The following is a 21,065-nucleotide window of genomic DNA, read 5'->3' on the forward strand; positions in this document are numbered from 1 at the left end:
GAACCTGGGTATTACAATTCTACAATAAATAATTGTGAGCATTCAAAACCTTCTTGAAGGTTGGACTGTGATTTGAAAAGGAATAGAGTAAGATTTAAGACAAAACTCTCTACAAGTCTGCTACAAAACAGACTGTGTCAGGTAAATACAAACTTGGGAAGCTGTGGGTTTGGGGGTTTTGTTGTTTGCTTTTGTTTTTTAAATAAGTGTCAGTGGGGCCTAAGACTTTTTACAAATGGAACATGACTCAAGATCCTTAGGTAGGAATGATATGACACTTTATACTGTGATGCACTCATGGGAATTCATGCAGCTCAGGGTAGGGGTCGACACATGATGACAGCTTTCTGTGTGACATAGGAGAAAAGGTTTTAAAGATTTTGCTCCAACTTAAACTTTACAGTTGATGATTCTTTCTCCTCTGCAAAACCTCCCTTTTCATATAGACTTCAAAATTGGTTTTACATACATGAGTATCATATAAGTTTTTATCTCTCCTTTTCCTATCGTTCAAGTCAGATGTCTAGTTCAATGTGCATGAGGGGACTTAGAAACTTTCTGGTCTTCTGATTCCAGTCATCTGGCTTTTGCTGTGAGAAAACACCTAATGCCTTGTCTTAGCAGTTTGCCTGTTCTTTCTTAATACTCACTTTTCTTGCCGACAGAGTTAGGCCCATGGAAATTAGCTCTCTACCTACTAGGTTGAAAAGTTCATCCTGTTCTATTTCTTAACAGAACAACAAAACTTTCCTGTAAACTCAGCTCCCAGAATCGATCACAAGTCTGGTGTAGCTGGCTCTGACCAAATGCTGGCACCCTTTTAAAAAAAAACCACAAATTTTGACAAGTTTTTTCCTTCTTCTCTGCTAGCATTTAATACATCTTTTCCTTCAGGCATACCAGGCAGGTCGCATAAGTCTCCTGCCTCAAGTATGGGTCTCTAAAGGAAGATCTATCTTTGAGAGAATCTCATGCATGAGACCATCTTTAGGGTAGGTTTGTTGTGTCCTATGCAGCCCACATGCTGAAAAAACGTTTCACTTGTCACTTTCTCATAATATACCTTTAACTATACTTTTTCCTTAACAGGGACAGCTTTGTCTACACGCACTTAAACTCTTCAGTCACTTTACCACATAAACCACAGAATAGATTTCCTTCCAGGAATTGAAAGAAAAGTAACTGAGAACCTAATCAGCTGTTACCTCCTGAAAACAGCAACATGGGTCTAATGGAATTTAAATTAAATTGAAAATATTTTTCATAACTGGAGAAAATAACTAAATCTGCCTTCAAAAGATTTGAGGCTCCTGCTAAGATACAGTGTTAGTTTTCCAAACATAACATACCACCATGCAGTATTTCTGATCATGCTCAGACTAGAACAAGCATGACAATCTTTTACTCAAGTTAGTTAAACAGAATCATTCAATGCAGCTCAAATAATCTTTTTCATGCCATAGCTCCATAACATCGGAGGGGAAAGAAGTATGTTGAAAAATCTTTATAGTAGAGAAAATCCTTCCAGCTAAACTAGAAGCCACATAAGTTCTGTCAGAAGGTGATGGAAAGGAGAAGTTTCCTGGATGTTATTTTGGAGGTTCCCTTTAAACCAACCTGAACAGATTTCTTTGTGTTGTGCTAAAAGGCACACATATGAACTAGTATCTCTCTTACTAGTGACCAGGGATGGGTGGTGGTGGGCTTTGTTGAAAAAATCCAACATTTCTGTGAGGTGTTCTTTGTAAATAAAATCACAAATAGTGAGTAGTTCCATTTAGGTCAGCTTCTTTCTGGCCAAGCACTGCTGACAGCTGCTCCAGCTCCACCACAGCACAGACAGCACAGACTCCAGCCCCAGGAAGGCACATGGAAGCCACCAACAGAGGCCACACCGATAGGGAACTCACAACTTTCACATTTTACCTTTATTCACAATGCAATTCTCTTCTGAAAAAGTCAGTTGACCTTTGCTTTCACATCTGCAAAATGATGTTAAAAGTAACGATCACAGGGAAAGATGTGAACCTCACTGGCAAATGCAGGTCCTCAAAACCACTGGTTTCCTTAAGCACAGACTGAACCACAGTCATTCTCAAACTCAGGCACCATCATACAGATAATACCGCAGGCAGCAGCACAAGCTTCAGGAGTTACCTCACGTCTCCCATCCCACTCCCAGCCTTTTGCTTCCTCCCTAGCACACAGTGCACCACCCAGTTGTGCTGAGCCAGATCAGGGAACTGATCTAGCTTCAAAACAAAGAACTTCTCCTTTTTTCCCCCCACCCCTCGCTTTTTAAAGCTAGTTCAATTGCCTCATCTGGATGCCAGTCCCACAAACAGCTGCACCTTCACAATCCCTTACGTCAGCACTGCTGCTGAACCACATGGTGTTATCTATAACATGTTGGGTTTGCAGTTTTGTTTGGGTTTCTTTTAAGAAATATCATTATGTATGACCTACTGCCTTGGAGAAACTGGAGAAAGCTAATGGCAGGAAGGGTGGGTATCCCTCTCTCTGGAGGGAAAACGAGAAGGAAATGCTCAGCAGTCATCAGGTCTCTGAATCTTTCTTCAAGTGAGCCTTTCTGCTCAGCCCTGAAGAAGCGAGCCTCTGGAATATAAACAGAAATCCCCCACTCATCAACTACAGAGCACACTTGAGCTGAACAGCTGTTTGCCTATGATATCCTGGAAGCCTTTAGGCATCTCAGGTATGCTCAGACAAGAAAGAATGTGAAGAAAGAAAAAGGGGCACATACAAACTTCTTTTAATGGCATAAAAAAGTCAAGTCTGCCTAATTCAAATAACCCTGATGAGCGAGGGATTATTCCTGTGTGCAAAGTGAGCCAACAGGACCTGAAATCTATTACCTCTTATGAATTGAAAGTTTATTACTCTTTATGGGCATGCTGCATGTGCACTTTGAAGGGGCTAATTAATTCTTTGTAATAATCTGTTTTCAATTAGAAAAATAAAGGGCTGTGATGGGAGATAGATGCAAGTTCTGCATTGCACTTTTTGCAGCAAACCATCCCAATACAAATTTCCTGATACTGCAGATGTGAGTGCCCATCTTTTGGCAGTTTGACACACCAAACACCTCTTTGCTCCTGAGAACCAGGAGAGCTCAACTTTGCTTAGAGATGTTTCATCTGAATTTATACTGCTAAACACATTGCTTTGTTGCACTGGACTAGTTTCTATCATACGCAAGAGCGTGATACACTAGGATAGAGAAGAGACACTTTGCCTGAATCTTTGCTTTCACTTCAACTTCCTCCAGAGGAGAAAACAACTATTGTGCCAAGGAGCTCCATTTCCACTGGAGAAAAACATTAGCAACTTTCAATCAAAACTGAAAAGATATAACTAACTACTCATGGACTTTTTTTGGATTAGGAAAACAGAAGCCCCAACTTAGTACAAGGAATATGCCTTTATCTGAAAAACAGGCAGGGAGGGAAGAGGCTTTTAAACTATCTTTTGGCAACAGCTGACATTAGGCCCCAGTATGCCTATCTACAGCTAACGTAATCACTGTTGCCAGTCATAATTTCAGAGCATAAGGCAGCATCAGTAATTCCCCTGTCCAGAGGCCAGCAGCAGGAAGCAATGGTTGAATTTTAAAGTTTTTAAAAAAAGAGACAAATAACACCAGCATCTAAAGGTGCCTTAGAATTGATGATACAGGGCTCAGCCTTAAGTGAAGGTTCTTATACTGCACATGCGCCAAGCACTGCCTTCTCCATGGAGCACACATCAATGTTAGGAAAAAGGGAGATGATAGATTTTTACATCCATCTTTCTTTGCATTGCAGCACTGTATATGTAAAAAAAGAAGTATTTTTTTTCATGTGCATTGCTGAGATCTTCACAGGCAATGTAACACAAGGCATATGTGCACAACCCGCTGGCAGGGGATAATCAACCACAGATCTCCTTCTGAGTGTGCTGAGCAAAGCCTGGCACCCCTTCCACTGATACCAGCAGGTCAGTGCTCTTGCCCAAATTCTCCCATTTGGTAACAACTGGAGAAACGGGCTGAGAATGGAGAATGGAGAAATGGGTTAGACCTCTCCTGCAGGTTTCCCTGCCTGACTGACATGCCTGATCTTGTAATTGACAGGACAGCTCATCTCATCCCCTCTTTTGATTCTGGCTCCTGACCACTGGCTTTGTAGCTTGACTTCTCATGCTGAATGTGGCTCCCCAGTACCTTACTTCACTTTGCCCAGATGCTCTCAGTAAGTGCCTTGGTTGTTACAGTGATTAACTGAAAGCTGATTAAGCAAATAATGGTCAGTTCAGAGTACAGAAGACATCTGAGAAAGATGAGGGAGACTGATAGTGTGACCACTAGCAGAGCAGAAAGAAGAGATTGATGATGTATCACCACGAACAATAAAGCACAAGAAACTCCTTGCCTGTACAAAGAGATGATCTGGACAAACAGCAGGAAACGGGTCAGTGCAGCGGTGTCTGGTTTGAAGGCTGTGAGAATAAAAGAAGTCAAAAGGAGAAAACTGCAGCAATCAAAATAGGAGGTAGCTAGGGCCCATATGGGCGTACTTTGGTATCATGGACAGAGTGAGAAATCCAGGTTTTATAGGTGGTATGTGACATCACAGGAAGAATTATGGGATTATCAGAGGGGACAAGGGGAACATAATGAGAATTTGGGGAATGTCATTAACCACACATGCTTTCTGTTAAGTTCTGCTCAAAACTTCACTTCTACATCTCCTGTATTACTTTGTGCTTATATTCGAGAAGCAGGGCAACAGAAAGATCAAGTAGACTGAACAGGACTGAAAGTCAAAGAAAACAAGAATGGATGAAGAACAGGTGCCTTAGAACTGTCTCAATCAGCATACATGTACCATGCTCAATGAGGGCTCCAAGTAGATGATTCCCATGTTATTTAGGATAGGGCTTAATCCCAGATTACTGATAAATTTCTCTCCCAGTGCCCATCTTCATTTCTTTGCCCACAGAGCACTTCTTATATTCCTCCTGCCTACCATGATCTCCAAGATAATCAATTCCCCCCCCTAGTCAAGTAGGTCCCTCAGAAGCTCGGTCTCCCAAAAATTTCAGCTCCCCCTCACTGTCTTCTGCATAGACGCATGACAGCAAAGCTGTTCTTCCTTTACAGCATTAGCCATATTGTTAACTTTGAACATTCATCCATTTAGGAAGGCATCCTACACAGGCTTCACATTCAGGAGCCTCGTGGCTCTATTCCCTGTATTCTTTTAGGAAACCTGACTTCTGATACAACTGACCTATTTCTCAGCTATGCCTCTGGATTGCAGCTGGGATGTGTCACTACTGCTAGAGGCACTTTAGCAAAGTCCAAGAGCAAGAGATTAGTTATACTTGGAGATAGGGGAGAACTATCTGTGCCACATGTAATACACATGTCAATATGTATTTCATATGGCTATAGAATATAAATTATGCACAGCTGCTTTTTCCACTTCCCTCTTTTTAATAGTAAAAGTACCTCTAACACAGCTCTGCTCTAGTTTCCTTCTATTTGACATTATCTAGAACAAGAAATGGTCAGCCTTTTCCTCCCTGGCTGGAGGATGCAGCAGTCAGTGAGATACCTGGTGTGTCTGCAATGTCCTCCCTTCACACTCTTTGCTAACCCTCCCAGCTGCAACCAAGCCAGTGGAGGGAGGAAACCTTCACAGTCAAATCCAGAAAGCACTGAGTGGAAACAAATAAGGTTGCTAAGGAACAGCAAAGATAAACTCAAACCCACAAAATCCAGGAAACAGAAAGGAGTTCATATGCTCTTTTCAAACACGCATCACGTGCTGCTCTCTGCTCAGTCTGTCACATCAGGCTAAGGCTGTGATTGTATGTGTCCAGGACTGATTCCCAAAAATGCGGGCATCTCAAGAACCTAGCATATCATGGCCACTTAACTGTATCTACCTCTCTTCCTACTTTTTTAAATTGCACCACACGTAAAGGCAGCCAAGTGAACTTGCAGTGCAGGTAGACTAAATTCTGTCTATCATTACTTATCCATAACAGTAGCCTCCTTAACAGAAGCAACGAATATGCCAGTGGCACAGTTGAGCATACAGAGGCACAAATCACACCCTCCCTGCTATTGCCATCCTGCCAGCTAAAGACAGCACATGCTTGACTGCCAATTAGCAGCTCCACCTCCGTTTTACAGCACAGGTACAACATCGGGAGCCACACTTTGCCCACAGGGATTTTCTTGAAACCAAATCTATTACCACACTCAACCCACAAATAAAGCTATCTCTTCAGTGCATTGGGAGGTAAGAAGATGAAAGCCAGGGGAAAGGGGTGAACATGCCAGTTATGCCCTGCCCAAGCCATGCAGACCCCGGGGCCATGTTTATGTGTTTTCAGAGCCTGGTGAACTCTGGAAGCAAGGGGCAATTGAGGCAAGACAAAGCCCCTTTCATCAGCTGCCCTTTGGGCACCTTCTTCATGCACACAGCTACATTGCAGCACCTGACAAATTTCATCACACCTTAAAAGAGTCTGGAAAATAAGAACATGCCACCAGAAACGTTATATTTAGCCCTCCTATCTCCATTCAGCTTGAGCTAAATCAGATATTCAGAATGAAGCAGTTGCCAACCATACATTGTGCAGTTGTACATGCCGTACATCTAAAATCACATTAGCCACCAGCCTTGTGGCTTAATCAGTGCTTCACAGCAAGGTTGAAACCTCTCTGAAAGAAGAGGGGTGAACTCAGTTGCTAATTTGGCTTCATCCTATCTCGTCATACAGAAATCAGAGTGGTTCATTTGTGTCATGAGGAAAAAAAAAAAAAAAGAGAACATTTCTGCTTCCCAGTCAAGAGTCTGCACCAAAACAGCAACACTTTGAGTAGCGCAATGTACTTACTAGAAACGGAGCAAGTTTTAATCCTTGCTAGCAATGTAACTTGAAAGTGAACAAGCAAACCTCACAGAATTTCTCCTTGCCTCACATATCTCAACCATTTTTGTCCACATGTGGCTGTATTGCACCAGTACAAAAACTACAAATAAAAGGTTGTTAACACAAACAGCCCCAGGTGTGGGACATCAGGCACTTCAGGATGCACCTGTAGTCAGCAAGAAGACCCCGCATAGGGTGAATAGATGCACCTGGGTTCTCTCTGCAGACCCATTTCCTCTGCTCAAGCACTTTGCATCTCTGAAACTGCACAGTAACCATACACAGTTGCCAGAAGGTGCAGTAGCCCTCATGTGCCCCAGCATGAAACAAAATCAATGCCAGGATGCAACAGCTTATCTCTGGGGGCTACTACTGAACAACCGTCTCACTTTTTACATTAAGAAGTAACAGGTTAGATGGTCTACTTTAATGCTATGAAATTCAGGTTTTAAACACCAAATTGAGCCACAAAATTAGCTTCCAAATTAGGAAAATACAATTAAAAAGCCCAAGTCTTTTATGATGACAGGCATGCTTTTACTATTTCTTTTACAGCTGTTAAGTTCATAAAAATCACCATAAAAATAAGTTAATACATGGAAGATCAATGTCTGTGCCCTCAAAAAGATCCCAAACTTTTGAAGTGCTTTCTCTTTCACACAAGCTTTATCAAACCAGCATAGCAGGAACATCATGTGTAGCATTTGCAGTCACAGTTACAGCTCAGCTCTCACACATGGAAAGCAAAGCTGCCCAGCAGCTTCCATCTATGGTGCAGCAGTGAAAATAACAAACTGCCTGTTTCTAACGTGACACATCAGACAACTACACTGAGAAAACTGATAAGAAAAGATCAAGTATTAAAAATGTAACTAGGATGAGCAAGCTTATTATGTTCATGATAAAGTATGCATACTTTTATCATGATTATGCTAAGGGGCAGAGTAATAGCTTCCACAGAAACAAGTAGAAGGAAAAACAAGGTTTTTCAGTATGTTCCAAACCATGGAAAACCACACCAGAGTCTCACTGAGCTCTTAAACAAGAGTCTTTAACCGAGGAGTCTTCACTAACTCATGAGCACAAAGTTAGAAGAAAAGCAAGAGTAAGAAGAACAGACTTCCACCTTTCATGGTTGCTTCACATGCTTCCATTCTCAGCACAAATCAAGCATCAAAGGCTGAAATCCAAACTGTAAAGGTTTCATTTGCCTAAAACAAACATCAGGTACTTTGCTACCATGGTGATGAACACCATAAAAACACTGTAATCACTCCCAGTTCTGCAAGTGTAATGTAGGCCTTGGTGTGATAGTGACAGACCTAAGTCTGGTATCAGACACATACTGTGAGCTCCCACTTTAGAAAAGAATTTATAGAGTAGTGCAGTCATGCAAAATTTGAAATACATAAGCAATAAATGAGCAGAGAAGTTGTGCTGTGTATATTAATGCATACACACTACTCTGGTCCAGTGTAGAATTTACAAGATGAGTTGATTGACCACGGGTTCCCAACATAGCATCCATAAAACTGCCTGGGAAATGACTAGCATATGTTTGCTAACACCAAGAGAATAAATACTCAGCTACAGAAAACTAAGCAAGTTATATCACATTTTTTATTTTAAATTACCAAGTTCTGTGTTAAAGCTCAATACCCCCCTGTCCCTCTAAAATGACAAACCATTAAAAAGACTTCTGTATAAAACTAAAGTTAACAGCAGCTAAATCTTTTATGTCTGACACATTTGTATTACAGTATATATACCAAATTTGAAGGTACAAAAAGATTTCAAAGCTGTTCCTGACTATCAAGCTGATTTTGACTTTTTGGGACTAACCCCACTATCTTCAGCTGCCTTCTCTGCTGGCCTCTTTTTTAACCCTTTCATCTTCCGTGTCTGCAGTTTCCCAAGATCTTGCTTCTGCATGTGGATTCGGCCGTAAGTTGTACCGAGCGCATCATGGGAGATATTCTTTTTCTTCTTAGGCTGTAAGGGAAGAACAACATCAGTTATTTCTGAGCAGCGGAGAGTGCCAGGAGTTTGGGTGAGAGTAAAGTGCCTAAAAGCAAGGCCACATACAGTGGAGTTTAGAGATTAAGATCTGATCTGTACATTCTATGGGCTTCCAGAGCAGTGTCTGTATGCCAGCTGATCACCACAGAAGTGCTGCGGCTCCAGAAGTCTCACAAAAGAGTAATATATAAAAGTAAGCTTTGGTCAAATACAATAATTAATACTTCAGCTTTTATTGCTCTTGACATACAGATCTGGAAGTAACATATTTTCCAAGGTACATACCTTCAGGGCTTTCGGCTGCTTTAAAGACAGCTTATAAAGGTCATCTGAAGCTAAATGTGTCCTCCTCATAACCAGATCTAATGAAGGTCCCATCTCTTCCAGTTCAATTCTTGGTATTTTACAGCCAGATTTCTTCAGAAGAACCCTAGAAGGGAAAACCAATCAAAATCAACATTGTCCTCTGTGATGAAGATTCATCCGTCTTTACCTAACGGGCAGGTTCAGTCCTGTAGTTCAGAAAACTATTAAAAACAACTGCTAATGCTAACTCTAATCCTAACTCTAATTAGCTAATGCTAACGCTAACACATTATTGAGGATGATGTCTGGCAATAACAATTTGTAATATCTTAAACGTATCCCACCACAATTTGAACACACAGTATTATCAGTCTTACTGTTAAAACTCAGTCCCAGCAACCTGAAAGCCATATAATTCCTCAAATTCAAAATACTGGCCTGGTTATTAACAGCCATGAAAAACATTTACTACAGTTTACAGCAAAATAACCTGAGCACTAACTAAGAACATTTTTTGTTTGTTTGATCTGAAGAATGAGACTCATAGAGAGAAATCAAAGTCACATTGAACACAAGCTACAAATGCTCACAGCCTCCTAAGGCAAGGCCATGATCTGTGAGGCTGAACACCAACACACTGAGACAAGACTGTCTTGTTCTGCTATTTCCTGTTTTTCCTAGCACATCGCTGGCTGCAGCCATCCACCTGTCATTCTCCAAACAAACACCTAAATGAGGAGAGTCCTAGAATCAGCCTGAGAACAGACTAAGTCTATGAAGTCTAAGACAGTACTCTGAATTCACCAAGTTAATTCTCACCACCCTACTAATCCAACCACACAAAAGAGCAATCCTCCTAGCTAGCAGGGAAAGCTCAACAAGAAAGGAAGCAGCAGGTTTAGGGCTTAAGTGTTTTCCTTCTGCTCCACAAGTGGTATTCTGTACAACAGCACATTATGCCCAGTATACAAACTGGGGGGAGTTACCCAGAAAGCCAAGATCGCTGTTCAGGTCAGGCTGGGTATCGGTTGGTGGGCGGTGAGCAATTGCATTGTGCTTATTGTTTTTTTTTTCCCTTCCCCTTTTAGTTTTATATTTTCTCCCCTTATTTTCCTTATCATTATTAGTAGCAATAGTAGTTTTATATTATACCTTAGTTACTGGACTGTTCTTATCTCAACCCATGGGGCTTACGTTCTTTCGATTCTCCTCCCCATCCCACCCGAACAGGAAGGTGAGGAATGAGTGAGCGGCTGTGTGGTGCTGAGTTACCAGCTGGGCTTAAACCATGGCATGTACCAAGAAGCAAGCAAATAGATAAAACACATACTCACTTATAGCTTCTCATATAAATTTTCCCATCTACAGCTGTGAAATGCAGGACGTACTCTAAACCAGCCAGACGAATATTGGGCACGGTAGGACCTCTGAAGAAATCTGAAAGAATAAATGCCAGCATTTTTGGCTGAAAATCAAACCAGCAGATGACTGTAACAAATTGCTTTACTTCATAACGGACCTGCATCACACCACTGATGTGAACTCCTTGCCTATACAGATACTTTTACTGCTTTTAACTACGCGAGGCTATACAAGGGATGGCTCTAGAGAAGCTGAATCTGTATGCTTAATGTGACTCTCACAAACAGCTGCTACTTAAAACTGTAGTCCTGCCAAAACACAGCACAGAAACCTAACATTGCACATGTTAGCTCCTGCAGTGGTGAAACCAAACGTGTAGAAACCCTAACAGGCATACAGTGACTTCCCAGAGACTGTTAGCAACATACATGGTAAGTTCATGGAGAAGAGCAAACATACTTTCAGAGCAGTAACTTAGCTTTATTAAGCTAATTGGGATAACTGCATTGTCTATTCCTTTAAATACTCAGCTCTAAAGTCAGAAAAATTAAATGTATCTTTAGGCCAGTTTAAGCTCAGCGAAGCATAGATCAATAGGGAGAAAGCACTAGTTCAGGTATCTGTTTAAAGACATCATTCAAAAAACCTGATACTTAAGATTCTTAATTAGAGTCAGATTTTGGAAGAGTACAAAGGATAAAAGCCAGTACAAAAGATAGAAAACTGCATCTTATAATCTACTCTTATCTGTATTTTCCCTCTCTGACTTGGGAAAAAGTTTAGATATATTGTTTCTTTCATACCTCCCACACAACAAAGCACTTCTGTCCTTCAGGCAAAGCAGTACTCATCACCACAAATATTCTCTATTTATTAAGCAACACAGTTTGCTTAGTTTGCACAGAGAACAACGAAATACAGCTTAAATGCAAAACGAGCTGCCTCTAATGAGGTTCTTGTATCAGGCTATGAAAAAAAATACTATGCAATCAGAGAGCTTGCAGTAAGCACAGCAATCTGTCCAACACATGCAGAGGGCGGAGAAAGAATGTGACCTTGGCTATGGGAACAAGGTGTGCTAATAAACATGACAGGGTAATGCTGAAACACAGGAGAAATGCTAACAGATGCAAAACACATCAGTCTCTTCCGCTCTGTCCCACTTTCAGATCCCTGGGCTAGCTGTCTTTTCCTCCACTACCTTCTTCAAAAGTATCAGCACTGAAGTGACATCCAAAACAAAGTCTTGCTGGCAGACAGCAGCTGGAGTCTAGCCAGGAAACTTCCGTGGTCAACTAAATCCTCCTCTTGTGGGTCGAGCTTGTAGATAAAGTGGCAAATAAAATACTTTGGTCACTTCTGGCATGTATTTGCCCTCTGACTAGTTCTCTGTGGGCATGAAAGCTAACATTTACAGTGGTTTTACAGGCAACATCTCCCTTTCATATTTTCCTGTGGTATCAAAACATCTTTTCACCCACAGGATGATCTCTTCCAACAAATGCAGGTGGTCAGGAATTTCTGTTTCCTGGCACTGCTGAACAGCTGCAGAAACCTCAGGCTTTGGGATGCCCAGAGAGCTGAAGTTTTTTTTAATGTACTCTTAATTTACAACTCTTGCTTTGGTTGGACTAGACTTGCTTTCTCCTTTCTTTCCATTCCCTAGTTCTTTCTCCCACTTGTCCTCAACATGTTTCCAGAACTTCTAATTTACTTTTTCCTGCAGAGAGCTTCACAGGACCTTCCAATTTCCAGACTAAATTCCTGAATTATTTTGGAACATGAGTCTATACACTTCTTTTTGTATCAATTTCTATGAAAAAGGTGGTAACACTGTAACCTATGTAGCTATAGTTAGCATTAGTGGAGTTCAAACTCTGTCCCAGACATTTCCCAGCCACCCCCCTTCTTGGCCAGAAGGAACGTTCAAACTTCTGAGACTGAGTCAAAGAAGCCTGTGTGAAGAAGACTGTATGAAGAACAAGCTGATGGCCAATCTAAAACTGTAGATGTCTCCTAGAAACCAACATTTTAGAAAGTGTGTAAGTAAGTCAGGCAGCGCCTCTCCCTTTTTAGGATTAAAGGGGTATGCAATAACAGAACTAGAGAACAGGCAATGTAGTAAGTAGCAAAACATTTTATAAATACAAGCATAAAAAGTTATTAGACTCTCATGAGCTGCATTCCAAGGACTTGCATCATAAATGCACTACCACACAGTAGACAACAAAAATCAGAAGAGAAAGAATGAGACAGTCAATATTCACTACCTTCAAATATATATAAGCACAGTTACTAGCCCTTCATCTATCCCCAAAAGCCAGTCAGCTGTACTGAGAGGATGGAAATTTTCTCCTTTTCTGCTCTTTTTTCAGTCATTGCAGAGGAAATACCTTGCTTTAAGGCATTACACCACTAACGGGGAATAAAAATTAATGTCTAATGGAAAAAAAAAAACAACCAAACCCACAACCAAACCCCAACCCTGTTTCTAAAGAGCAATCATTCGTTTGCCTAGAAAAAAAGGAGCCCAACTAATATTTATTTTATGTCAAAGGGAGATCTTGCAAAGCTGTAAGATTATTAATTGGTACAACCTAAGAATGGAACTGAAAGAACTAAGCTGCTCTTATTGGGACAGGTTCAGTACTTTACCAGAGCTTTAAAAAATAATCTACTTTTAAGAAACCTATTAAAAAGAAAAAATACAACATCCTACTTACTAGACCTAGTTCTACCAAGCTAGATGCGGTTTTTAAGTGTCAAGAGACACAGTGCCATATGACTTCTATGTCCTCAGAAGCTACCCTAAGTATAATCATTTTTGTAGTTCCCCAGAAAGACCCCACAATGTGCTTTATCTTCCAGAGCCTCCAACCTTGAGACAGTAAAAAACTTGATGCCAGTTTTTGACTAAGCTCCAAGCCTGCTTTGAAGTTATGACACAGCTATTATCTACAGGCTGCTTTTTACTATGCCTGCTCTTTCCAAGTACTCTAATCAATGGCACTTTAATAAGAATTGGTCACATTTCCAAAAGAAAACCCTTTCATCATATAAACACAAGTTCAATTATATGGATTTGACTTTTTTGTAAGCAAAAACTTAATCCATTGATTTCTGATCTTAATCCATTGACTTCAGATTAGATACTTCAAAAATGTTATTTGGTTAGAAAAGCAGTGACCCAGAGTGATTACATGGTAAAGACTTTTTCAAAAATTATTTTTCCCCACAAAGTAATGAATTTTAGTGAACACAAAGTTTCAACTTGAGAGCCTTTTAGGCTAGACTCCCCTCCCGCCCACCCCCAGTAACAGGCATGATGATTAGTTTAATTTCACATGACATGAAACCTGCAAGTACCTGTTCTTGTTTTCTTTCTGTGCTGAATATAAGCAAACATTTATTGACAAACTAGCAGTTCCCAACAGAACACATTACTACAGATTTATGCAATCTTATCGCTCACATAATCAAAATACTGACCAATAAGAAGGCTTTTCAGTCTTCTGTATTCTTCATTTACATCAAACATGTCACCAGCAAATATCAGCATCGGTTTTGTTCCTTCAGGACACTTACTGTTCTGTGGAACAAGAATTTTAAAACAGACCAAAGATTTAGACCCCGTCAGGGAACAAATTATTGCCATAGTATCTGGTTAGCCATTCAGCACTGAATGAAAAACTCTTGTGACCTGGGATCAGTGTGGACAGAATAGGCATTTTTCTTCTCTCACTGAACACCACTGTAGGCGTATGGGTGGACTTTGTATTTAAAAGGGTGAATTGTGTTATTCTTTGTGCTCGATTAACAAAAGAGAGCTTCTTTACTATAAAATGTAATAGATAATACCTTCTGGTGAAAATGAGTGAAATTTCACAACTACTAACAAGAAAACTAAAATCACAGGCAAACAAGTCCATTGTACTTCTGACACTAGAGAGTACACGAAAAAGGCAAGTTACAGTTCAGCCAATCACCTGATTTTAATTCTGTCCAACAAATAAATTTACTTAACTATAACTTTCTTGCTATAAACAGTGTTGTGTAGATACACATCACAATCTGACTTCAAGGGTAATATTCACCTTTGTAAACAGTAATTTCTTCACTAACTCACTAGACTGTCCTGCCAGTTTATACACTGTGATAAGAATAGGGATGATAAAAAATTCCTTATTTTGCAGTGTATGAACTGCTTGATACAAACGTACACACATATGAAATATGTTTTAATCTTGCCAAAAGAAGTCTAACATAGCCATAAAAGGTGAATTTTCTCTAGGCTTAAATAATCAAGATGTTAGCTTCCTTCCTGAATTAAGTATTGTCCTCTGAAAACTGCCATTTACGTGTTACTGAAAGCTAAAGAAAGTTTCAGAATCATCTCAGTCAGCAGAGTGACCCTCTCTAATTACAATTTGGGAAGAGAGATTTCATTCTTCAAAGCCTATGACAGTTTATAGAGGAACCTACCACAAGCAGAACGTGACTACAGAATTTTGTAAATGTAACTCTTTCATTAAAAAGGAAAATATAAGGAATAAACTGAGTCTAAAAAAAGAATCTGCAAAGGTTGAAAGCTTGCTCGAAACAACCAAAATAAAGTAAAAAGCAGTACATAAAAAAATACCATTTTGGCATCCACAAATTGGCAATCCTCATAGACTGCATGAAATACTTTTTTTGAACAGCTCTTGTCCTTACTTCAAAGCACAGAAAAAGCTAACACCCCAAAAAACACACCAGTAGATGTCATGGAAATACTGAATTAGCAATTCCTTACCTTGACATCTTTTAGGGATACAAACTTCTCAACGCCTAGCTCAATCATATCTAAGACATGATAGTCAAACATGCGACCTGTGAAAGCAAAAAACAAGAAAATCCAGCTATTTAAATATTCATTGAAAAATCAGACCTTTTCCCCAAATAAAAACCCAAGTGAAATAAGTTACCTATTACCAGGTTGTTTGGTCGCTTCTTGTTATGAGAGCCAAACAGAAACAAAGAACAATCTGATTTCTTGGAAAAAAATTCCTACAGTTGAGGAAAGAACAAAACTCATGAGTTCCACTTTGAAGCATTTAAAATACTTTGTGAAGATACATGTCACAAACACATGAGTTTAGGAGCTGCTTAATGAGAAGAGCAACTGCACTTACCAGAAGAGTTTTGAGCAAGGCCAAGTTCACATAAGCTAAAACTGACAGCTAGATTCAAGGTTCAAATAACAAATCATTTCTATTTCCCATTGCAGTCTTAAAGATTAAGCCAGGTAACTTTTTCTCTCCATTCTACCTGTAATGCCCTTTTTCATAATTCCTCATTATTTGTTTTTAGCTAAAATACCTTCAACCACTTCTCCCTGCCTGAAGGATAAGTATTTGCAAGTTGTCTACAGTTGTAATGCCTCATTTTAGTCACCCAGATAAGCTTTATGCAGCATATTTGCTTTGCCTAACAGCTTCTGAGCATCCAGTTAATTCCCTCAACAGCAAACCTAGGAACATCTGCATATATCTAAAGTTCTCACACTTGGGAACAAGAGTACTACTAAAGAGTAACTTTGTGTCTATTGATTACTTAAGGCTAAGACACTACTTAAAACAGAGCCAATGGTGACTATCACCACTGGTATCTTTTCTCCAGGTTGAGTAGATGGATAACCTATTATAGTATTCTGACTAGAACTAACATAACAGAAATTCTTTCTGAGGATGTCTAATTCCAAAACCTTTTTATGCACTGCTGCTTCTCAAGGCAGCCCCTCATTCTGTGCATCAACCATGATTCCTAGATATACACACATGCTATTTATCCTGTACTTTCTAGAAGCACCAGAGTTTCTATACTTGCACTTAGCAGCTGTGAAGCAGAAAATGCCACTGCACCACCTCCTACCTCTGCAACAGCAGCAGCTCAGAGAGGACAATGCAACTCTGCCCCTCAGGAGGTCAGGAGAGACGTCCCCAGGGGCAAACGCAGGCTGGAATAGCTGCACGTACAAATCGTGCAGCTCAGCACTGATCTCTGCCATCAGGTCCCTGAACAATACTGACTAGACAAATCAAGAACAGACCAGAGGGGACTCCCCTTGAAACATTTGCTCATAGAACTCTGGTAATCGCTGTGTGCTGATATATGTGAATTCTCTAACAGAAGTATGATATTTTATTAAAAACTCAGCTGAGGATCAGCTAGTTCCTATGTGACTGTGAAACCAAGTCAGTCAGCTATGGGACTGTAAGAGGTATAGCTTCAGAAAATGATGTTACAAATCTTTCCTTGCTACCTACTCTTAAGTTTTCCATTCCATTCACGGTATTTTAGGGATGGTTGCCCTACTGTGCTTCATGCCAGAAACAGAAGCACATGCTGAAACACCTCAGCATCAGTTTTAATGCGGATGAAGCAACATTTTATGTTGGTGTAGCTAGGCCACAACCACAATGGTTTTTTAACACATTAAAACTGCCTTAACTCGACTAACACAATTTCAGCTGCTACTCTAGCACTCACTATTAAAAAATGATCCATAGCTGTCTCTCCTCTTCCTTTTGATTTACAGGGGATTCCTTAGATATGTTTCCCCTTTAGTTGCACAATCCCTTTCAGACAAGAAAGCGCATTTGTGCCTGGTGTGTAGACATAAATATTTTTCCTCTTCACACTCAAATTTACTTAGTACAATACCCCAAAACTGCCAACTTCATCATGCATCTTCAATAAGGTATTTAAGTAACTGCCTTAGGCAATAAAAAGCTGACCCTTACTTCCCTATGCAAGTTAGCAGTGACACAGAACAAACTTTAAAAATCATAATCACTAGGAACCAAACAACTAATTTTGGGATAATTAATTTTGTCTTTATTGTAAAGCTACATCACTATCTTCTTTCTCTCATTTTGAAGGAAATACATATGTTGCTTTTATGACAGGCATATTTCAGCAGTTAAAGTAATGCTTCAATTGAAGTGCAGATGTATAAGAAATAATCTTAGGATTGGCCCCTTTATTTTTTGCCTTCCTGATCATAAATTATCTTGAACTCAAAGCACTGAAGCAACACCAAATCCAGATGGGACATATAACCAGGGTAGGTTTATACTAGATACACGGAAAGAAGTTATTTACTATGAGGGTGGTGAAGCACTGGAATGGGTAGTCCAAAGAAGCTGTGGCTGTCCCACCCCTGGCAGTGTTCAAGGCCAGGCTGGATGGGGCTTTGAGCAACCTGGTCTAGTGGAAGGCTTCCTTGCCTATGGCAGGGGCATTGGAACTAGATGAGCTCCTAAATTTGCCTGTCAGTTTACAGAAACATGCATTCACAGTAAAGACAAAGTCATCACAACATGATTCTGCTGGAGGAAAAATATTCCTACTGACACCATAAATCTAGACATAGTCTAACCTTCCACTTATCCAAACTCCCTACAAACTTTGTTGCTCATCTAGCTTTCCACAGAGCATTAAAAACAAATATCCTCCAATAAAGTTCTTCTTGACTGTAAAATATCGTAAGAGAAGTGGTTTATACTCACCAATGATGTTTGATCCTCAAAAGGCCTGGTAATATTTTTCCTGAAGAAGAAAAAAAAAAAAAAAAGAGAAAGATTTAAAACAACCAACCAAACCCAGGCCCAGACAAGACAAGCACTTCTAATTAGTTCTCTGATAACATTAAAATTCTGCATTCTGCTGGGAATTCCAACAGTAGAAGTTCAGGTTTAGTACAAACCATAAGGCTTACGGTTTGAACTAAACCTTATTAATACTGCTCAGAGCATCTCAGTGCCGCCACTGCCATTTTAAGCACTTTCCTCCATATTTTCTGTCTCCTGGGGCCTGCTTCCAGACCACCACCAATGACACTTCATAAACTGCCTCTGCCTATTCACCTAACATTGAATTTAGTTATTACAATTAATGTTTCTGTACTACAACCATACAGATACTGGATTCCCATTTTGAGCAAGACTTATCTATCATTATAATCTATAACTCAAATCTATAGGAATCTGGACTCCAGCCTACCCACCTGACAGAACCTCTCCAGCTGTTTACACAGATCAGTTGGAGAAGCCAACTGTTCAAGTTTACCAAATCCTGCTTTGTAACAGCAGGCACAAGCAGTGGGCTAAGCACCAACACCAATAAAGTGTAACTTGTTTCCAGTCTACTGAAATTTATGATGAATCCCAGTCACCCTCTGCATCCTTTTCCACTGGTTGAGCCCCCATGCTGGCCAGCATCGCTATTCATACTTTGAAATTATCAAAAGCTGCCTTGTCAGCACACTTAAAGATGTCAAAGTGAGACCACTTACTTTCTATACAGTACAGCAAAAGGCTTCTTCACAGCATACTGCAAAAGAGAAATTTAGACACATTATCTCCAAAACATTTAAGTACACAGCACTGCTTTTTCTAAAACCCTGCAATTTACATGATCACAAAAAATACAGTGATTGCTTGTGCAAATGGGTCTAGAAGGCACCTCAAAAGGCCTGATCACAATAATGCCTTTCAAGTTGATAGAAATCTTGGTCCCCAATTAATTACAGGACTTATTTGTAGAAGCAATGAAATAACAAAATAACTGAGAAAGACCTAAAATCAAAGCCATGTAATGGAATCTTTCTGCTTCTATGTAGGGACATGAGGAAAAACCGGGATTGAACAGCAACCTGATTATCAACAGCAGAAGATGGTAAGAAAATGACAAAGCAAGGAGAGAAAAGAGTGTACGAATCTCTATAATATTCTCAGGTATGGAGTTAGAAGACTGGTTAGGATTGGTAAATTTAAGTTTTAGAAGAGGTTGAAAGCTCTTTATCAATACACGTAAGCAGTTTACAGGATTCTGGGATATAACTTCACCTGAGTGATCCAGTCCCAGTCCTGTACCTAATCCTTTTATTTTCAAACAGACTTGCAACATTTCACCTTCTATACTGGACAACCATGGAAAAAATAACAATGAAGAGATTAAGCTCAAAACTTCTGACAAAGAAATTGGAAGAAAATAATCTCCACTGCAGGGTAGGGAATGACACCTCTGGAGTGCTGGTCAATCCAATTTGGGAACTGGGGAGAGTACAAAAATATTGATTTTGAATCTGAGAACATGCAAATTCTAAGAAAAAAAGAAAGGCTGCATTCTATATCCAGCCACTTACAATGTCTTTAAGCACTTCAGTCACCCTTAAATTTGCATTTCCTCCTTTTATGAGCATAGCAATTTTTGTATTTTCTTTCAGCTTGGGTTCTCTCTTCTCAAGAAACCTTTTTGCTCTCTTAGTTTTAGGTTTTCTGTAACAAATTAAGAATTAAAAACATAATATTAGTAACAACACCCAACATTGCAGAAAACAGTGAAACAGCAAGAATCAGAACAAGTATATTCAAGTAACTTGTTTCAGTAACTCAAACTAATCCCAACCTGCAGAATTACAATCTGTGCTAAATACCTAGTCTCAGATTAATGTATTTTGCTGTTACTCCTTTTCCTCTTTGTTTCCCTAAACTAGCAAAGGAGATTTTAAGGCCTTGGGCTTTTCAGTTTCTGCTAATTTAAACCTTAAACAACACCAGAATTCCTACAGACTGACGGGCTTAAATCTACCCCTCACACCAGCGCCCTCCCCAAGTCAGAGACTTGCACATGAGAAGAAAACACAGTTCCTCAAAGACCACCAACAGCATCCACAAGAAAAGCTCAAGTGCAGCAAATCTATTGGCACGAATCAGAGGGTAGCACGGGCATTACTTAGGTGAGATACACCTGCCTTAGCAGGGGCACAGTGTTCATATAAATTAATAACTAGGTGGCTTAAGAGCTGCATTTCTCCAATAGATGTAAAGCTTTTAATATCTCCTCCACGAAACATTATATTTGTTTTCTTTACGGAGAAGCAATCGACCTCACACAGGTACTTCCACCTGCAGATGAAGACGGCTCCTTCACACGTAAAGAAACAAATAAATCCATTACCAGCCGCTCAAAGCGGTTCCTTTACGGAGCAAGAGCTGTCTGACACCGACAAAGAGACGGCAGCGCTCGGTTTTTCTTCCTTCCTTCTTTCCTCCCTCCCGTTTACCCATTCCCCCCCGCCGCCGCCGCCATACTCACACCACCCGGTCCAGCGGGTCCATGCCTACCGAGCCGCTCCACGCGCACGCCCCGCCGTCGTCACACACTGTCATCCGGTGCGTCACATCCGCCACGGGGAGGGCGGGAGGAAGCTCTAGGCGTCGGGGCAGCGCGCATGGGCAGAGCGAGCTTCGCGGTGAGGGGCCGGGTGCCCCTTGAGCGGTGCGTGTCAGTTAGTTACCAGGCAAATAAGGGTGCAGCGCCCTAGCGGCTGCTCGACTTGTTTCTGACGTGTTTGCGTACCCTCCTCTCAGCCTGGTGTGCTGGGA

General features: G+C 40.4%; 1 protein-coding gene and 2 long non-coding RNA genes across 3 annotated transcripts in view; 2 read left to right on the plus strand and 1 right to left on the minus strand.

The window, feature by feature from the left end:
- The window catches only part of LOC134170788 (uncharacterized), a 35,229-nt gene extending 15,400 nt beyond the window's left edge, over positions 1–19,829 (plus strand). Inside the window, exon 4 of the long non-coding RNA XR_009967371.1 lies at positions 19,298–19,829. This is a non-coding gene — a long non-coding RNA (uncharacterized LOC134170788). The remainder of the gene's footprint in view (positions 1–19,297) is intronic.
- LOC134170790 (uncharacterized) lies at positions 900–4,503 on the plus strand. Its single transcript, XR_009967373.1, has 2 exons — positions 900–992; positions 1,090–4,503. It is a non-coding gene; the product is annotated as an uncharacterized LOC134170790 (long non-coding RNA).
- Positions 8,551–20,886, minus strand: RPF2 (ribosome production factor 2 homolog). The gene is made up of 10 exons (XM_062632513.1): positions 20,776–20,886; positions 19,823–19,955; positions 18,971–19,008; positions 18,186–18,225; positions 15,600–15,681; positions 15,428–15,504; positions 14,125–14,224; positions 10,608–10,710; positions 9,253–9,397; positions 8,551–8,940 (listed from the first exon to the last, which is right to left on the minus strand). The coding sequence occupies exons 1-10, from the start codon at positions 20,847–20,849 to the stop codon at positions 8,761–8,763; spliced, it is 972 nt and encodes a 323-aa protein (XP_062488497.1). The 5' UTR covers positions 20,850–20,886; the 3' UTR covers positions 8,551–8,760.
- Positions 20,887–21,065: the final 179 nt, after the last annotated feature.

Source organism: Pezoporus occidentalis, unplaced genomic scaffold (assembly GCF_034315485.1).
Source record: "Pezoporus occidentalis ecotype Australia unplaced genomic scaffold, CSIRO_AGI_Poc_V1 ctg39, whole genome shotgun sequence".
Lineage (NCBI taxonomy): Eukaryota > Metazoa > Chordata > Aves > Psittaciformes > Psittacidae > Pezoporus > Pezoporus occidentalis.